The sequence below is a fragment of the Anabrus simplex genome, chromosome 6, assembly GCF_040414725.1.
Source record: "Anabrus simplex isolate iqAnaSimp1 chromosome 6, ASM4041472v1, whole genome shotgun sequence".
Classification (NCBI taxonomy): domain Eukaryota; kingdom Metazoa; phylum Arthropoda; class Insecta; order Orthoptera; family Tettigoniidae; genus Anabrus; species Anabrus simplex.
The window spans coordinates 247,713,227-247,733,011 of record NC_090270.1 but is presented as its reverse complement, the minus strand read 5'-3'; the positions used below and the strand labels follow the sequence as shown (position 1 = coordinate 247,733,011).

General features: G+C 38.2%; 2 protein-coding genes across 4 annotated transcripts in view; one reads left to right on the top strand and one right to left on the bottom strand.

Annotated features, from left to right (window-relative positions):
* The window catches only part of mRpL12 (mitochondrial ribosomal protein L12), a 72,160-nt gene extending 61,566 nt beyond the window's left edge, over positions 1-10,594 (top strand). The window contains exon 5 of the mRNA XM_067150343.2: positions 10,139-10,594. Within this exon, the coding sequence (XP_067006444.2) occupies positions 10,139-10,165 (27 nt within the window). The 3' untranslated portion in view covers positions 10,166-10,594. The remainder of the gene's footprint in view (positions 1-10,138) is intronic.
* Positions 1-19,785, bottom strand: part of LOC136876397 (histidine protein methyltransferase 1 homolog) — a 111,633-nt gene that overhangs the window by 49,832 nt on the left and 42,016 nt on the right. For all 3 annotated transcript variants that reach the window (XM_067150340.2, XM_067150338.2, XM_067150339.2), the window contains exons 4-5: positions 18,188-18,417; positions 2,040-2,155 (exon numbers count right to left, since the gene is read on the bottom strand). In XM_067150340.2, coding sequence (XP_067006441.2) covers positions 2,040-2,155; positions 18,188-18,417 — 346 coding nt within the window. The remainder of the gene's footprint in view (positions 1-2,039; positions 2,156-18,187; positions 18,418-19,785) is intronic.

The window sequence follows — 19,785 nt, the reverse complement described above, 5'->3', positions numbered from 1 at the left end:
AAGCATTCACTTCATCCATCAGTATAATAAACAGTAATGGTGACAGTGCACTTCCTTGCTTGAGACCTTTTTTTTTTTTTTTTTTTTTTTTTTTTTTTTTGTATAAAATGTTTCAGTCACCACTCCCCACTTGTAAACTGCTTTTACTCTCATCATACAGTATTTTTATCTTGTTAATTAATGGTTTTGGTACATTGCTTTTCAGTAGGCATTCCCATACATGTTTTCTCTTAACTGTATCATAAGCTTTTTCCAAATACAAAAATACGAATATGATTTCCTTGTTCCTTTCCAGATGTTTTTCCATTATCGTTCGCACTGTAAATATCAAGTCTATTGTTGATCTATTCAGTCTAAAGCCATATTGTTCTTTCTCTAACTGTGTTTCTATTATATCCCTCAGTCTTTTGCCTATGACTTTCTCCGTTATTTTTAGCCCATGTGATAATAGGGTTATACCTCTATAATTTTCACATTTCTTCCTATTTCCTTTTTTGAACAATGGTACAATGCTTCCTTGTTGCCAATCTTCAGGTATCCTTCCATCCTTCCATATGGCCTTGAGGGCTCGGTATAGCCACTGTAGTCCAATGCTTCCTGCTGCCTTAATCATATCAGCATTGAATTAGTCTTTTCCACTTGCTTAAGTGTATCCGGTAAAATATTTAGAGAAATAAGTTAAACAACACAGGCAACATTACTCATTTCATATAGCATGCATTATCGTGTTACCGATTACTTTTGTGTGTTCCTGACAATGCCCTATCAGTAACATGTGACGATTGTAAATGCATGACACACTGTCAGCGCAGGATGGAGACGTGATCAAGCTCGCAGTGGCCTTCACAACAATGCACAAGTAAGCAAAGGATGAATCTCAGACCAGGCACACAAACAAGCTGATGCAGGAACACAGCCTGTACATCTCCTACTAGTTCATCAGGCCGACTACAAATTTGACGATATAGATGTAGACAGAAATATTTGTTCCGAATGAGTAAATTTATAATACCAATGTAAATGGTCCGTTATTGGACATTATAAATTTTCCAGCTAACTCATTCTTGGTTGCCAGCGTTTCGCCCCCGTGTGCTAGGCTGGGCTCTTCAGTTGGTACCTAGCACACCTACCAAGATGCTGGCTAGTGCATACCGTGGAGGCCACTGCGTAGGCTAATTGTAGCAATTTATAATGTCCAATAACGGACCATTTACATTGGTATTACAAATTTGACGTCAGATTTGCGGTTTAGAAGTATATCTCTATGATTAAAGTTAATTACACCCGCCTTTTGTCATGATGTGGAAGTAAGCTGTCAAAACACGTCGTCCTTTGAACATGTTCCCTGGGTAACATTTTAAGTTTACTCGGCATGTAGCACAGTTATTACCGTTTTAATGGCACGTGGTAACTTGTTTCAAGTAATTGGACTGAACACAACGGCTTCTTTCTTAATGAAGGTTTTTTAATATGAACACAACAGGCTGAATGTTATAAAATTGCAATTAATATTTCTGCAGCACGATGTAAAAAGCGTGTGCTCCCAGTTTGACGTCATACGCAACAATAGGCCCATTAAGTTCCATTATGGCCTTCTGTGAAGTTGTATTGAAATCACTGCTCGTTTTAACAATGTTTTTGCGCAGTGTTTATCAGGCTTAATTTTATGTTGGATGTACCGGTCTCAGCCTGTTATAATGTTGTATTATTCAGAAGCCGCACTGGCAATAGCACAGCAATTCTTTGTTATTATATAAATAGCTCTCTAATAATAGTTTCAATAGCTACAGTATGTCCCCAGGTCTTTTAAAAATGTTCCGCATAATAGCTGCACCCCCTATTTTGGGACCTCAAAATTGGCATAAAAAGTGCAGCTGATATGCGAGTAAATAGAGTACTCTCCCTTAGCTATTATCAATCCCTTGAGCTCAGGAAGTCTCCGTGATTTATCTTTTGAAAGTTTGAGTAATAGCATGCTTTCTTACATTTCTCTGTAATTTTGATATTGAAAGTACTGTTTTAACAAAAATTAGACTTACCTTGAGAACATTTCCAGCAGACTTCTGTGTTGAAGCAACCATGTGAGTGCAGAACTTGTTCAAATTGCCTCATTCCTCCACCAACACCAAAGTAGTATGTTTTGGCTGCTAAGTATCTGTCTAAAGTTAAGGAAGAAAGTGTATCTGCCTACGATGCATTATGTTTACCATTCATGTGAACTTTCACTTCACAAAAGTTACTACCCCGGACAAAGTCTTCAATAACTGGGCTGAGTGCTTCAGACAGTTAAGGCGCTGGCTTTCTGAGACCAATTCACAGATTCAATCCTGGCTCAGTCCAGTGGTATTTGAAGGTGCTCAAATACGTCAGCCCCATGTTTGTAGATCTACTGACATTTAAAATAATAAACTTCATTTTTTCCGTATTGAACTGAGATTACAAAGCTTTTTAAAAGTTTTAGTGTCCACCTTATTCAATACTACACAATTTGTTCATGTAACTACAACATATTATGTTTATTCAGAACTAGTTTCGATGCTATACTGCATCATCATCAGTTGAACAGAGGCATTGGAAAACTGGTAATCATATAAATATTATCAACATTAACATTATCACAAATTAAAATCTTATAATATTACAATTAAAATGAATATATATTTAAAAAGATAGTGTTTGTCCTTCCTTTCTCAACAAGTTGAAGACTTGCCTTGAATATCTTGCCTTCCTTCTGAGACATAATAATTATTATATTTCTTATTATTCACAGGTTCTGCATTTGAACTGGGAAACATGGTTCTTGTTAATAGCTTAAGGACTTTACTTGTACGTTCCCACCTCATCAGACTCGTTTCACTGAATAATACTGTCAAAAAGGACACTACATAACTTCCTGGAATCTGTTTTTATTATTGTATTATACGCAGAATTACGAAGTGCATTTAATTAAGCACAAAGAGTTTTATGAACGGAACTATTTTAATAACTTTGTGTGTGAATTTTAATTTGAATTCACCTTAAAATTACAATAATTATAGCAAATCTCATTGCATATGGTTTTAATAATTTGGTACAACAGGCCCGCAAGTCTTCTACTTGTTGGGAAAGGAAGGACAAACACTATATCTTTTTAAATATATATTAATTTTAATTGTAATATTATAAGGTTTTAATTTGTGATAATGTTAATGTTGATAATATTTATATGATTACCAGTTTTCCAATGCCTCTGTTCAACTGATGATGACACAGTATAGCATCGAAACTAGTTCTGCATACACATAATATGTTGTAATTACATCTACACAACAAATTGTTTAGTACTGAATAAGGTGGACCCTAAAACTTTAAAAAGCTTTGTGATCAAATGACATGTAAAAGTAGATAATGGGACGTAAAACTAGTAACATTATTACGTCTTCAACGTTACGTCTTCTAATTATAAATGCCACCTGGAGCACGTAATCTATGACATGGGCTGGTGAAGTGGGTATATAATGCGAACGACAGGATGGCTGCAACATTGCACTTCCTGCTGCCATGGGTAAGGGAGGCGATTTAACTGTGTTGCAAAAGGGGATGATCATCGTCCTTCAGGCAGGGGGTTGGCTGAGGGCACAGTTTCAGAAACAGCAATGTTTGTGAACTGTTCACGTATCTCCGTTGTAAAGGTGTATCACAAGTGGATGAAAGACACCATTGGGAATAACCATCCTGGAAACTGTGGAGCTCCATGCTTCACTGAGGTCCGATGTGAACGCTGGCTACGGCAGTACGTGAAGGCCAACCAACAGGCTACAGTGGAACAGCTCACCATCCAAATGAAGTAGGGAGCATCCATACGCATTTCTACTACAACATTTGAGCAAACCCTTCTGCGAATGGGACTCTGGAGTAAACAGAGGGTGACTGCACTCGTGTTAACACAGCCATTGATGAAAACGACTGGAATTTGCTAGACAGTAAGGTGACTGGACCGCTGGTGATTGGTAGCCTTCTCCGAAGAGTCACATTTTCAGCTGCATAGAACACATGGACATTAGCATGTCCAGCGAGAAACATTTGAGTATGAACACCTTGCAACCACTGCTGCACATACACAAGGCAGTAGGTTATGAATCCATCCTTGGTGATAAAGTCCACCCGTACATGATGATTGTCTTTCCTTTGGAGGATGGGATATTCCACACAGCTAGAAGTGTCCGCACATGGCTGGAAGAGCATAATCAAGACTTCAAAGTTCTTCCCTGGCCCCCAAACAGTCCTGGTCTCAATCCAAATGAACATTGGTGAGACCACCTTGATTAATTACAACAAACAATGTTGTATTGTAAACTATCTATTCAATACATCAAAATGTTATTACATTTAGAGTTTCCTCATTATTATGAAGTTATATGCGGGACATGTTTTGCTCCTTTATAGAGCATCATCAGCCAATCTAGAATCTCAAAGGTTGGTTTATGTTCGTAACTAATGACTTAAAATCTATTTGTACATTTTACAATCTTAAACCTATATTACTAAAATATCATAGAAGGCAGAATCATTGATGGTGTGCCTTATTAACAAGGACATAATAGTGAAAAATTGATAAAAATACGTTCATTTAAAATTATGCTAGAATAAGTCTGCATTGAAATATTTACAAACAATTACATACATACATTATCATAATAGACTGTTATGCCTTTCAGCATTCAGTCTGCAAGCCTCTGAGAATTTACTAAACGTCGCCACAATCCTCGATTTGCAACTAGTGTTGTGGCCTCATTTAGTTCTATACCTCTTATCTTTAAATCGTTAGAAACAGAGTCTAACCATCGTCGTCTTGGTCTCCCTCTACTTCTCTTACCCTCCATAACAGAGTCCATTATTCTCCTAGGTAACCTATCCTCATCCATTCGCCTCACATGACCCCACCACCGAAGCTGGTTTATGCGTACAGCTTCATCCATCGAGTTCATTCATAAATTAGCCTTTATCTCCTCATTCCGAGTTCCCTCCTGCCATTGTTCCCACCAATCATTCTTGCTACTTTCATGTCGGTTACTTCTAACTTATGAATAAGATATCCTGAGTCCACCCAGCTTTCGCTCCCATAAAGCAAAGTTGGTCTGAAAACAGACCGATGCAAAGATAGTTTCGTCTGGGAGCTGATTTCCTTCTTACAGAATACTGCTGATCGCAACTGCGAGCTCACTGCATTAGTTTACTACACCTTGATTCAATCTCACTTACTATATTACCATCCTGGGAAAACACACAACCTAAATACTTGAAATTATCGACCTGTTCTAGCTTTGTATCACCAATCTGACATTCAATTCTGTTGGATTTCTTACCTACTGACATCAGTTTATTCTTCGAGAGGCTAATTTTCATACCATACTCATTGCACCTATTTTCAAGTTCCAAGATGTTAGACTGCAGGCTTTCGGCACAGTCTGCCATTAAGACCAAGTCGTCAGCATAGGCCAGGCTGCTTACTACATTTCCACCTAATTGAATCCCTCCCTGCCATTTTATACCTTTCAGCATATGATCCATGTAAACTACAAACAGCAAAGGTGAAAGATTACAGCCTTGTCTAACTCCTGTAAGTACCCTGAACCAAGAACTCATTCTACCATCAATTCTCACTGAAGCCCAATTGTCAACATAAATGCCTTTGATTGATTTTAATAATCTACCTTTAATTCCATAGTCCCCCAGTATAGCGAACATCTTTTTCCTCGGTACCCTGTCATATGCTTTCTCTAGATCTACGAAACATAAATACAACTGCCTATTCCTCTCGTAGCATTTTTCAATTACCTGGCGCATACTGAAAATCTGATCCTGACAGCCTCTCTGTGGTCTGAAACCACACTGGTTTTCATCCAACTTCCTCTCAACGATTGATCGCACCCTCCCTTCCAAGATGCTTGTGAATACTTTGCCTGGTATACTAATCAATGAGATACCTCGATAGTTGTTGCAATCCTTCCTGTTCCCTTGCTTATAGATAGGTGCAATTACTGCTTTTGTCCAATCTGAAGGTACCTTACCAACAGTCCACGCTAATTTTACTACTCTATGAAGCCATTTCATCCCTGCCTTCCCACTATACTTCACCATTTCAGGTCTAATTTCATTTATTCCTGCTGCCTTATGACAATGGAGTTTATTTACTATCCTTTCCACTTCCTCAAGCATAATTTCACCAACATCATTTTCCTCCTCCCCATGAGCTTGACTGTTTGCAACACCACCATGATGATTTCCTTTTACATTGATAAGATGTTCAAAATATTCCCTCCACCTCTCCAGTGATTCCCTGGGATCTGTTATGAGTTCACCTGAATTACTCAAAACACTGTTCATTTCTTTTTTCCCTCCCTTCCTAAGATTCTTTATTACTGTCCAGAAAGGTTTCCCTGCTGCTTGACCTAGCCTTTTCAGGTTATTACCAAAATCTTCCCATGACTTCTTTTTGGATTCAACAACTATTTATTTCGCTCTGTTTCTTTCATCTACGTACAAATCCCTGTCTGCCTCGGCCCTTGTTTGGAGCCATTTCTGATAAGCCATCTTTTTACGTTTACAGGCTACTCTCACTTCATCATTCCACCAAGATGTTCGCCTTTTCCCATCTTTACACACAGTTGTTCCTAGGCATTCCCTTGCTGTTTCTACTACAGCATCCCTGTATGCCACCCATTCACTTTCTATATCCTGAACCTGCTTACTGTCTACTGTTCGAAACTTCTCACTAATCATATCCATGTACTTCTGTCTAATTTCCTCGTCCTGGAGATTTTCTACCCTTATTCGTTTGCAGACAGATTTCACTTTCTCTACCCTAGGCCTAGAGATACTTAGTTCACCGCAGATCAGATAATGGTCTGTATCATCGAAAAATCCCCGAAAAACTCGTATATTCCTAAAAGATTTCCTGAATTCAAAGTCTGTTAAGATATAGTCTATTATGGATCTGGTACCCCTAGCCTCCCATGTGTAGCGGTGAATAGCCTTATGCTTGAAGAATGTATTCGTAACAGCTAAACCCATACTAGCACAGAAGTCCAGCAAACGCTTCCCATTCCCATTAGCTTCCATATCTTCCCCACATTTACCAATCAGCCTTTCGTATCCTTCAGTTCTATTCCCAACTCTCGCATTGAAATCGCCCATTAGCACTATTCTATCCTTGCTGTTGACCCTGACCACGATGTCACTCAATGCTTCATAAAACTTGTCAACTTCATCCTCATCTGCACCCTCACATGGTGAATACACGGACACAGTTCTTGTCCTAATTCCTCCCACTGACAAATCTACCCACATCATTCGCTGACTTACGTGTCTAACAGAAACTATGTTGCGTGCAATGGTATTCCTGATAAAGAGCCCTACCCCAGACTCTGCCCTTCCCTTTCTAACACCCGTCAAGTACACTTTATAATCTCCTATCTCTTCCTCCTTATGTCCCCTTACCCGAATATCACTTACTCCTAGCACATCCACATGCATCCTCTTTGCTGACTCAGCAAGTTCTACCTTCTTTCTTCCATAAGCCCCATTAATATTGATAACTCCCCATCGAATTCCATTTCGTTCGCCAAGTTGTTTCCAAGGAGTCCCTCACCTGTCAAATGGGAGTGGGACTCCAGTACTCCCATAGGTCCGAGGTTTGCTTAAAGTGTTCTGAGCTTGGTAAATTCATGAAGCAGGATGCTGCCCTACTTGCACATAGTCCAAGTGAGGATCTCTCCTCTAACGGGTTATGGACCACCGGTGAATTGTGTAGTCCTAGCCGCCTGAGCACAAGGAAGGCCACGACTCAGAATATGTCCGAGATGCCCACTCCCATTCCCATTCCATAGTAACTGGTATCCCGACTCTCAGGACCACTTACTAGGCCACTCAGCCGTTGCCCATGGTTCACGATCTAGGACGTGACTACAGTAACCCACAAACATGAACCAATGTCTAAAATCTTAAATAATGACTTGTGATTCAATCTAGTCTTTTGAAATTTGAAAATGAGATCGGGCTAAAAGTTTGTTATCCTTTGAGGGTAAGAGTCTATAACATTCTAAGATCTCGAAATCTTGATAATTGACACATGTGGCAGGTTAAACCTTAGTCTTCACTAAGTTTAAACTTTTGTTATCATCTGACACCAGCAATATTGTTAATAAGTAAGTACTTGTTGACATCAATGACCACGATTTGAAGCAATGAATTTAAATGAAGCCTAGTTGAAAGGGATGTAATTCAACGAACTGTGAAGCTAAAAGTTGTTGAATAGGCATCACTTGTTGGCATGTCTGTAACAAGAAATAAGATTTGTGTGAGTGTCGAAAATTGTGTTATTAGTTAAGTGAACACTTAAGGAAACTTCACTTACCCCTCCAATTACTGCTTGTCTGTCTCGTATTGTCTAAAGTTGCACAGTGACTGCCTGTTGTTCCGCGTCTGCTCCTTTTGTTGTACGAGTGAGGTGGTAGGAGTTGGGGGAGAGAATTTTGTGAATAAACTAAGCAAATTCAACTTGCAACCACATCATGAAATGGGTTCATTTGACGTAACCATCAAGTATCCAGATATACCGGCTAATGAATCTATCAATATCATCAAACTCAATCTTTCCAAATATAGCAGGCTAAGCAAATGCAAAATAGAAGAATTAATTAACTTATTGAAATTTGTATCAAACAATAATTATTTCACTTTTAATAAAAAGATTTACCATCAAACGTGCTCAGCAATGGGTGACCCCACGTCGGGCATACTGGCTGACATATATGTGGACCATTTGGAGCAAAACAAAATAAAAACAAACATAAAAGGGCTTTGTCTTTGGCTTAGGTATGTAGACGACACCTTTGTCATAATAGATAGTCTACAAAACGATATTGAAAAATCCTAGATTTCTTAAATAACATTGACCCAAATATAAAATTCACGAAAGAGGACAAATCTAACAATTCAAAAAAATTTCTAGACATTAGTGTAACACAAATAGGAGACAAATTTGACTTTCAAATATTTAGAAAACTATCATATGCTCCGTTAACGATAAAAGACGATTCACTCCATCCAAAATCACATAAGCAGGCGACTTTTTTTTTTCGTTTGATTCATAGAGCTTTCAAAATCCCCCTTTCAGATAGTAGCTTACAAAAAGGAACTCAAATTCATAAAAGATCTGGCTTCAATTAATGGATACAAAATGGATGTGGTCAATCGGATCATTAATAAAGTAAAAACAAAAGTTAGCAACTAATCTTACTCCTGACAAAACTAAAAAGTCCAAAATTGCAACATTTACATTCACTAATCCAGCAATTTATCAAATAACAAATTCTATTAACAAGATGTTAATATAGCATTCAAGACACAAAATATGACCCAAACAATTTTTTTCAGCCACAATAGCATAAATTCAAGCAATAACCCTTATCTAAATTCTGGTATCTATAGACTAAAATTGTAGAATGTAAATTTTCATACGTTGGCCAAACTGGCCGTAGCTTTCTCACAAGATACCTTGAACATGTTAGTGCTGCAAAACACAATAAACATTCTGCTATGAGTGCTCACATGAGAGAATCAGGCCACTATTTTACAACTATAGAGAAAGATTTAAAAATCATCAAAAAGATAGAAAAGGAAAAATTATGACAGAATTAGAAAATATGTATATCCATCTAGAACAGCATTTCAATAAGGAAAAAACTTAAATGACGAAATTGAAATAAAAAAATCCTTTACATGAACAATTGCCTAAACTTTTGCAAACACTTAATCTAGAAAAAAGTAACTTTGCTAAAGATTTTATCCCCAAAACAGCCAATAATCATGCAACATTAATGAACACAACCCCTCCCTGCGCCTCCTCTAGACGTTCCCCTCCCAAAACCACACCTACTAACATTCTCTGCCCACCCCTACTCCCTTCGCCCAACCCCTACTACCTCACTCATACAACACAAGGAGCAGATGCGGAACAACAGGCAGTCACTGTGCAACTTTAGACAATACGAGACAGACAAGCAGTAATTGGAGGGGTAAGTGAAGTTTTCTTAAGTGCTCACTTAACTAATAACACAACTTTCGACACTCACATGAATCTTTTTTCTTGTTACAGACATGCCAACAAGCGATGCCTATTTAACAACTTTCAGCTTCACAGTTCATTGAATTACGTCCCTTTCAACTACGCTTCATTTTAATTCAGTTTCAAATCTTGGTCATTGATGTCAACAAGTACATACTTATTAACAATATTGCTGGTGTCAGATGACAACAAAAGTTTAAACTTTGTGAAGACTAAGGTTTAACCTGCTACATGTGTCAATTATCAAGATTACGAGATCTTAGAATGTTATAGACTCTTATCCTCAAAGGATAACAAACTTTTAACCCGATCTCATTTTCAAATTTCAAAAGACTAGATTGAATCACAAGTCATTATTTAAGATTTTAGACATATTAATTGTTTGTAAATATTTCAATGCAGACTTATTCTACCATAATTTTAAATGAATGTATTTTTATCCATTTTTTCACTATTATGTCCTTGTTAATAAGGCACACCATCAATGATTCTGCCTTCTATGCTATTTTAGTAATACAGTAGAGTCTCGCTCATCCGACCTTCGCTTATCCGACATTCCGTGTTATCCGACACTCTTAGACTTAATTTCAGCTTTTGGTGGAGACTAAATTCAGACACACCCGCTGTGGAGGATGCGACCATGGGACAAGCACTGGCCTGAACGCTGGCGGTAGGACTGGGTTTTTCTCAAGGACAGGTGCAGTAAGTCTTCAGTCATTGTAGTATTGGTTGGGTGCGGATGTTATAGTTTTCATATCCTCTGTATGGCGAGTAAATGGAAGAAAGTGACGGTTTCTATAGAATGCAAATTGAGTGCATTAAAGAGACTTGACAAAAGGGAAATTCTTCAAAATGTGGCTTCAGATTATGGTGTTGGACGTGTTACAGTGGGAGAATGGAAAATACAGAGGGAAGAAATTGAAAAGATGTGCTCTACAAGAGCAGAGAAAAACAATGAAAAAATGTCAGTACGAAAAAGTAAGTGAAGCACTATTTCTTTGGTATCTGAACACCGGGAAAAGGGCCTGCCAATATCTGGCACCATTCTGCAGGAAAAGGCTGTGTATTTCCAGGAGGAGTTTAATGAAGGGGACCCTAATTTTTCTGCCAGTGCTGGGTGGCGCGATCGGTGGCAAAAACGGTACGGTGTTAGGTAGCTTAATATCTGTGGAGAAAAGTTTTTTTTCGTAAGACATCTGGATTGTTTTCATTTAATACTGCATGTACTGTACAATTGAATTGGTAAAAATAGAGCACCGTAAAGCAAGCCTTCCTGTTTGTTTCAGTTCATTTTCAAAGTTATTCTGTATTATCCGACATTTTCGGTGATCCGACGTACTCCAGGTCCCGTTTACGTCGGATAATCGAGACTCTACTGTATAAGTTTAAGACTGTAAAATGTACAAATAGTTTTTAAGTCATTAGTTACGAACATACACCACCTTTGAGATTCTAGATTGGCTGATGGGGGTCTATAAAGGAGCAAAACATGTCCCGCATATAACTTCATAATAATGAGGAAACTCTAAATGTAATAACATTTTGATGTATTGAATAGGTGGTTTATAATAAAACACTGTTGTAATTAAACAGACTTTCATCATCATCATCATCATTTCCCTTTATTCAGCTGTAGCCGGGTAGGGGCAAATATGGTCCCTCTCCACTTTCTTTGGTCTTTCCACCACTCTTCCTCCAACACTGTGTCCCAGTCCAGGTTTCTTTCTATAATGCTGCGTTGGATGGTATCCTTCCATCTCAATCGTGGTCGTCCACAGCCTCTCCTTCCTTGGATTTGCATTTCCATCACCTTTTTTGGCATTCTTTCGTCGCTCATTCGCTTTATGTGCCCAAACCATCTTAGTCGGCTCTTCTCTATTCTATCATTCATTTTTTCCACTCCAATTTCTTCCCGGATTTTCTCATTCCTTATTTTGTCTCTTCTACTCTTCTGTATCATACTCCTCAAGAATTTCATTTCGGCTGCCTGTATTCGACTCTCATCCTTCTTTGTCATTGTCCAAGTTTCTGCTCCGTAAGTTGTTATGGGTACGTAATACATCTTGTACATAGTATCCTTTGCTTCCATTGGCACATCTTTGTCCCATAACATGTTTCTTACACTATGATAGAAACAACTTCCAGCTTGAATTCTTTTACTAATCTCAGCATCCAGTCGAGCATTCTCCATTAATTCACTCCCCAGGTATTTAAACGTTTCCACTACTTCCAGGGGCTTGTCTGCAAGTCTAATCTGACCTTTCCCTTCTTTCTCCCCTCTAGTCATAACAAGAGTTTTACTCTTTTCTACACTTATTTTCAATCCACATTCTTCAATCTTCCCATTCACCACATTCAACTGTTCTTGAACCTTCCTGTCGTCTTCTCCCCAAATCACAATATCATCTGCAAATAACATCATGTTCATTTCTCTTCCTCCATATGCTGCTTTTGCTGTTCTCATGATGTCATCCATTACTATTGTAAACAGGATTGGTGATAGAACAGACTTTCAATACGGATTAAAAGATGAGGTTAGTTACTTGCAACCACCTTGATTGTTGTGTTTGCCATCTGCCACTTTCGCCATGCATTCTTCAACAGTTGTGGGATACAATGCTGACAGCACAGCTCCAGATTCCCATGGAGACCTATCAGCACCTGATTAAGTTACTGCCAGCACATAAAATAAAATGAAAATTATTAATCAAGATCATAAAGCCAACGTGGTACACAGGCATTTAAATTTGAGAACCAAAATAGCTACCATAGGTGAGGATATTTTGAAGGAATGTTTGACACAATCATAACCTAACACCAAAATTTTTGAGAGCCTATAATAGGAAACATAGATCTACTACACAAACATGTCAGACTCAAACTAAGACCAATCAAATACGGTTAAAGGAGGAAATTAAATTTCCATACAGGAGAAAAGTCCATTTAAACGCTAAACTTTATGAGGCCTATCTGGAAGTGTCACGCAATTTTCCGAAGTTATATTGGGACAATTTTCTCAATTGTGCACATATCAAATTAGAAACCATTATCATTCGGAAACATCAAAGTCTTAATAAGAAACTTGAAAACCTTAAAAAAATCTCATTTTCATAATAATAGTACCCTTTCCAAGTCCTTACTGAGAAGTGAATTAGTTTCACATAAAGAAGTTAATAGTCAAATGGATATAGTCACTAGTGATATAAAACATAAACTTCAGTCCCCTATTAAAAACATTTCTTAAAGTAACACTTAATGAAACTGTGACGCGAATATGGGCATTGCAGTAGTGTGAATGAAATCTCTGACATGAATATGGGTGTTGCAGTAGTGTGTGGTAACAGGTAATTGTTATAGGCTCGGGGTGGCGGATGCAATTAATTGTATTTAATAAATTTGCCCAGGTAATGCCGGGAATTAAATGTGCTTGTGAAAAAAAGGTAAAAATGTGGCAAAAAAAGAGCGCTTAAGAAATGAAAGCTAAATAACAAAACCAAGCACAGATAAAAATCATAGTGAATTTTTGTACCAACACTAGTCATGCCATGGTGTATTGCTGCATACCACAACATCAAAATCTTCAGTAACAACTGCTGTACAGTACATGAATATTAGAACACGCACATAAATAAAGAGATGACTTCACTTCAACAGTAATAAGCTGCCAGCATTCACAGCACAACGGATTATGCGTTACACGTACCAGAGCAACTCGGAAGGAAAATGAAGGAAGGCAACAAAGTGATGGCTATTCCCGCCATTATGCTTCCTCCCTGAGAATGTATTTATGAAATAGAGAATGTTAAGTAGAGCAAAGCAAAGTCATCTCCATACAGGCCATGAAGGCCCTTGGAGGGGTGAAAGGTAAAGGCTTCCACTATCCGTAACCTTGGCACTAGATGGAGTAGTGTGGCTAGCTCTACGCCCGGCCGCCTTTGCCCCCAGGAATTAACCTGGTACTCATTTTTGGTGTAGGCTGAGTGAACCTCAGTGCCATGTGCACCTCCGGAAGTGGAAATCTCATTTCTTAAATTTAACGACTTCCTAGCGGGGATTCGAACCCATGTCCTTCCGGGCGAACCAACCACGCCTTTACCGCCTTGGCCAGGCAGCCTCTAGAATGTTACGTAGTTATTTTAATAACTCACAGGAAAAAACATGCTTCATCGATTTTCTTTCTTTCATAAAATAATATAAAGCACATTATAATATGCTTTAATCACAAAGAATCAGAGCATGGTTATGATCCACGGATCTCTGGGTTATGGGCCCAGCATGCTTCCACTTTCTTTGGCACCTTTGCTGATGTTGTTTTAGCAGCACTAGCTTTCCTCTTTTGTTTGGTCTTATTCTTCTTACTAATAGGTCACAGGTCTGGTGGCAGCTGTTTCACATCATACTTTACAGTTGTAACTTTTGGCACTTTGTGACTCCAGGGCTTGGTAACAATCAGAATATCTTTCAATATCACCTTGAGCAGCAACCGGAAGGAGGTAGGCAGGTAAGTCAGTCAATATAGTGTTAATACAATTGGATTGGCACGTAGAATGATTAGGAAGGGCATTAACATAAAAATCAGAATGGTCGGGTGGCTTTTCACCGAACATTCTGCTCACACTACTGCAACGCCCATATTCACATCACAGAAACTGAACTTCACATATTGAGTAGGGGCCTTATGTACAATTGGGATACATGTTCTTCACACAAAGAGATTCGAACAACAGTAACGTAACTAGAACAAACAATTAGTAAATTACCGGTAAAACAGCAAGATGAAGTTAGATTCCAGGTCAATAAAAGATCTCCTCAATATATCAGTTATCTCAGAAGTAATAGTAATAACAATAAAAGCAACCACTAACAGATTTTGAAATTAAAAGATAAAATTAAAACCAATAACCTTATAATAACTAAAGCTGATAAAGGCAATGTAATAGTAGTAATGTACAAAGAGGACTACATCACACAAGCATTTTTTTCAAGAAGAGAATTTTAAGATCATTAAGAAAGATCCAACAAAAATTTCAAAACAATTTAAAAGATTTGCTTCAAAACATTTCTTTCATTCTAAGTGAACAAGAAACACATAGACTTACCAATATGAAACCCAGTCTACCTATTGCTAGGGCACTTCCCCAAAATGCACACACACCAATATTCCAATTAGGCCAATAATTTCAAACCTTTAAGTTGCCCATTTTTGTACAAAAGTTTTTAAAGAAATTACAAATTTTGAACTAAAACTCCCATGTGTTACAAGACTGCAGTAACAGATCGGCAAGAAGGTCAACATGAGAAAGAAAGAGTTCCTTTCACAAAATTCATTTTTAGGAAACCCAATGATAAAATGTCCATTTTCCCATTTTCATGCTGGTGCATTTGACTCATAAAACAACAAGAAATTTCTCAAGGATTTCTACCTTTGACAACACTCAATTGCTACCATTTAAAACTAATGTATCTAAATCAAAACAAGGATATAGGGAAGATTGTTGCCTCTTACGTATTTTATATTTTAGATAATATTGTTTTTACACATTCACACTTATCCATCGGCAATATTATAGTGTAAACAAGACGCTACTTTCATTTGAAGATACAACTGAATAGCGCAAAACTTTAACAGTCATTATTAAAATTGGTGTAAAACATCGAGTGAATATTAAGGTTTTAAATTGTATTTTTTTGTGTTTTCACAAACTTGCAGGACAACAACAAAGATTTTATAATGTTACAAAATAGATATTTAAATTGTGTTTTTCAATTCTTGAAGACATTACCAAGAAAAGGAATATAAACTTTACAACATAGAATTATTTATAATTTAATGTCTGGTTCTTAAGTTTATCATTGTAGTTGAAGATGGTTAGGGGCGCGCAGCCGGGAGATAGTGGGTTTGAATCCCACTGTCGGCAGACCTGAAGATGGTTTTCCGTGGTTTCCCATTTTCACACCAGGCAAATGCTGGGGCTGTTCCTTTAAGGCCACGGCTGCTTCCTTCCCACTCCTAGGTCTTTCCTATCCTATCATCGCCATAGGACCCATCTGTGTCGGTGCGACGTAAAGCAAACAAAAAACAACAACAACAAAAAACAATACACTTCCGGGAAAAAAAATTAGTACACCCTCTTAGAGGTTTCCAATTCACTCAAGATTTATTGTTGAAACAGCACATATCGAGTACATAAAATGATTACATTTACAGATCAAAAGCTCAAGCGGTACTGAGGTACCAGGTGTCGATCCATACTGAAACACCCATATTAGTACGTGGTGTATCTTTCACGGGCGGCAATGCAGGCGCTGATTCTGGCATCCATGCGATCATACAGATGGCAAATACTGTCTCGGGATACATTATTCCACGCCTGTTCGACTTGTTCACATAGTTATAACATTCTGCACGTACCGAGCACTGGTCAATGTTCCCTCCACAAACACCAAAGGTGAACAAAAGTTGTAGCTTATCACATCCCAGACCATAAGGCCTGGGGTAGGGCCAGTGTGTCTTGGTCAAATGCACTCTCTGAGACAGTGCTCGCCTGGTCTACATCGTACATGCAAATGACCATCACTTGCATGCAGGCAGAACCTGCTTTCATTGCTGAAGACCACGGCCCGCCATTCCATCTTCCAAGTGATTCTCTGACGGCACCAGTTGAGCCATGCACGTCGATGCTGTGGCGTGAGTGGAAGACAGGCTAGATGTGTGAGTGCCCATAGTCCCACTGCTAGTAACCAGTTGGCAACAGTTTGTGTTGACACTTGTGGGCTCACAAACCCTCTTATCTGTGCCATGGTAGCTGTACGATCTGCCACTGCTGCCCTTACAATACGACAATCTTGGCGGATGTCTGTGCTGCATGGATGTCCAGAACCTCGTCTACGGGTGTGAGAATGTTCAAGTGACCATTGCAACCAGCATCGTTGCACAACTGACGCAGCACGTCCAACTTGTGTGGCAATTCTCCAAAAGGACCATCCCGCCACTTGGAAGGCCACAATTAGACCCCTGTCAAACTCGCTCAGTTGGCTGTAGGAAGCATGAGTGCATCTCCATGGCATGGCACCTGTTTGCTTCACATGTTTACATCACACCGAGCCTTATGGCTGTAAACATTCCATATTAAAGGGTACATGCAGATGGCACTCTGGCAGCTATGTCATTACGCTATCTGTTGGCAGATGACGTTGAAACCATTATCAGTACATCTACTATACCCCAGGTGGCATCTGCTGTCATCGGATCAAAATCAATGTCGTCTTTCCAGGTGGACTAAATTTTTTTTAATACAGCAGTGTAGTTGTACTATAAATGAGGTAGAATAAAGTTGTATAACACTTTGTATTTATTGATTAGGTGGAAGTGTCCAAAACAAAGTTAAAGCTACTTAATAAAATATGCACACTAATTTCTAATAATGCTTGCTTGTTGTTTAAAGGGGGCTAACATCTAAGGTCATCGGCTCACTTCCTAATAAAATAACTACACTACAATAATTCTAAACTGCGTTCAGACGTATCGTACTTACAAAAGGTTATTACTACGCCTAAACAGAAATGAACCATAGCAACCAAAGCATTCAAAATCAACATATATATATATATATATATATATATATATATCAATTATAAAGGATACGTGCCTTTGCTGGCAGGACCTAGTGTTTACAGTGCACTACGTCTTCTGGTATAGGCTAGAGCAATTTTGTTACTTTCATAGATCTGTCTCAGCTTTATCCTTGGCTTTGACAAAATGAAAGTGACTGAGGTATGAGTGATGTTAGTAATGCCATTCCTTCTGCAGCCAGTCCCTGTTATGAATGGTGTGAAAATATTGCTCATAGGGTCAGTTGGTGCATGCATTTCAGTGGGCTTGGCAGACTGATGTGTAATAGCAACTTCTGGCTTGGTGAGGAAAGCAACGGGAAACTACCGCACTCCTCATTTCCCTAGTACACCTCTTCAGTGGTGCCTAGGCCACATATGACAGCTGATGGCAGAACTGTTGAGGATCCAGCCAGCCTTCGGGCTGAGGACTAAACATACATACATACATACATACATAAAGGATACACAGTACCATTCTTCTTTAGCCTAGTCTTGAACACAGAACACAGCTTGTTGTAATTGGAACTGTTGTAAATAGTCTCCGATGTCAATATGTAGTCATATTTCAGATCTTCTGGTGCTGTCAGTTGGACAAAGGATTCCCAGTCACCAGAAAAGAATCTACATGAAGCCAGCTTGTCTGGAGCATTCAGAAGAACATTTGGTATGGTAATAGACTGTATGACCGAAATATCCTGTAAAGAAAGACTCTTGTTACATGAGTATTATGCAGTTATTATAGCGAATTTATCACTTCATTTCCAAATTTTTGAGATATTATACAATGCAAAGTGTGTCTAAATTTCAGGCATTTTACCTACCATCTACTTAAAGAAATAATATTCAGTTCATTGAGCAGAAGCTGTCTGAAGCTCTAGACACACACTCAGTTTATTATAGGAAGAAATAGCTAAAAGCAAATCCATCTAAGACACAGTTTTATGCTTTCCTCCTTAACGCATTAGCTCAGACTCATGGAACCATTCCATGCTCCATTACGATGGACCTATGGTGAGACCATGGATCTGTTCCATGTTCTCACATTATGACACTATTTAATAATCTCTTTGAGAGATGGAGTTGGTTTTCACTCCTGAGATATGCGAGGTAGAAAGCATAGTACTTCCTCTATCCCTTGTAATCTGAAGCTGAAGTCAGTGTTTGCCCATTTTCTTGTCCAAGCAAGTTCTTTACGAGCGACTCCAGAGTGTATGCATGTATGCAGTGTTTTGAAGATTGAAGTGTAAAGAGTTATCTATGCAGGAGACAAATCAGGACCTCAAGTTCTATAAAGACACTAATGAAGCTATTCCATCTGAAGCCAAAAATGAAGGGGGATTGATGGAAGACGTGGATGTTGTTTAACCACTTTCAAAGACATTTAGAGTTAGCTGCCTTACATTACTATGAAATTCTTGAACTTATTTATATTTTAATTATGCTGGTTGGTGGTACACATCACTTTTAATCTAGTAGTCAAGTTTTTGAATGTTTAGTAAAAAATAATTTCAAATGTATTTCCAAAACGTCTCTTATCCTTTCTGTATTTCCAAAATGTCCCTTCTCCAACTCATTTGTATTAATATCTAATTAATGGTATGGTATTAAATGCATACTTTGATTGTGGGGTATTATGGAATGTATAACAAGTAACTAGAAGAATGTTTGAGAGAGTCAAACTCAAAATTACATTTTCTATTTGATTTTTCTCAGTTCTGTAAACTAGAAGCTGCTGGAGAAAGGACATTTTAGAAATGTGCACCTCATATGAGGTTTTCATTCTTAGGTGTTGATATATTTATGTTATGGTTATTATGAGGGACCTAGTGGATATAATACACACTTTATAATCTGGGAGATTGATAGTTTAAGGTTGTTTTATGACTGTGGTAGTCTCTTCTGAGCATTGAGTTTTCGTTTCTTAACATTTTTCCTCCACTCTTCCTTATTCCTAGTATGTTTTCTCCCTTTTCTCAAGGGAGCAGAAACTACTACACTGTTTTTCACACTATCTTCATTTGACTGTTTTTCTGCTGTTATTTTGCATGGAAACAAATGTAACA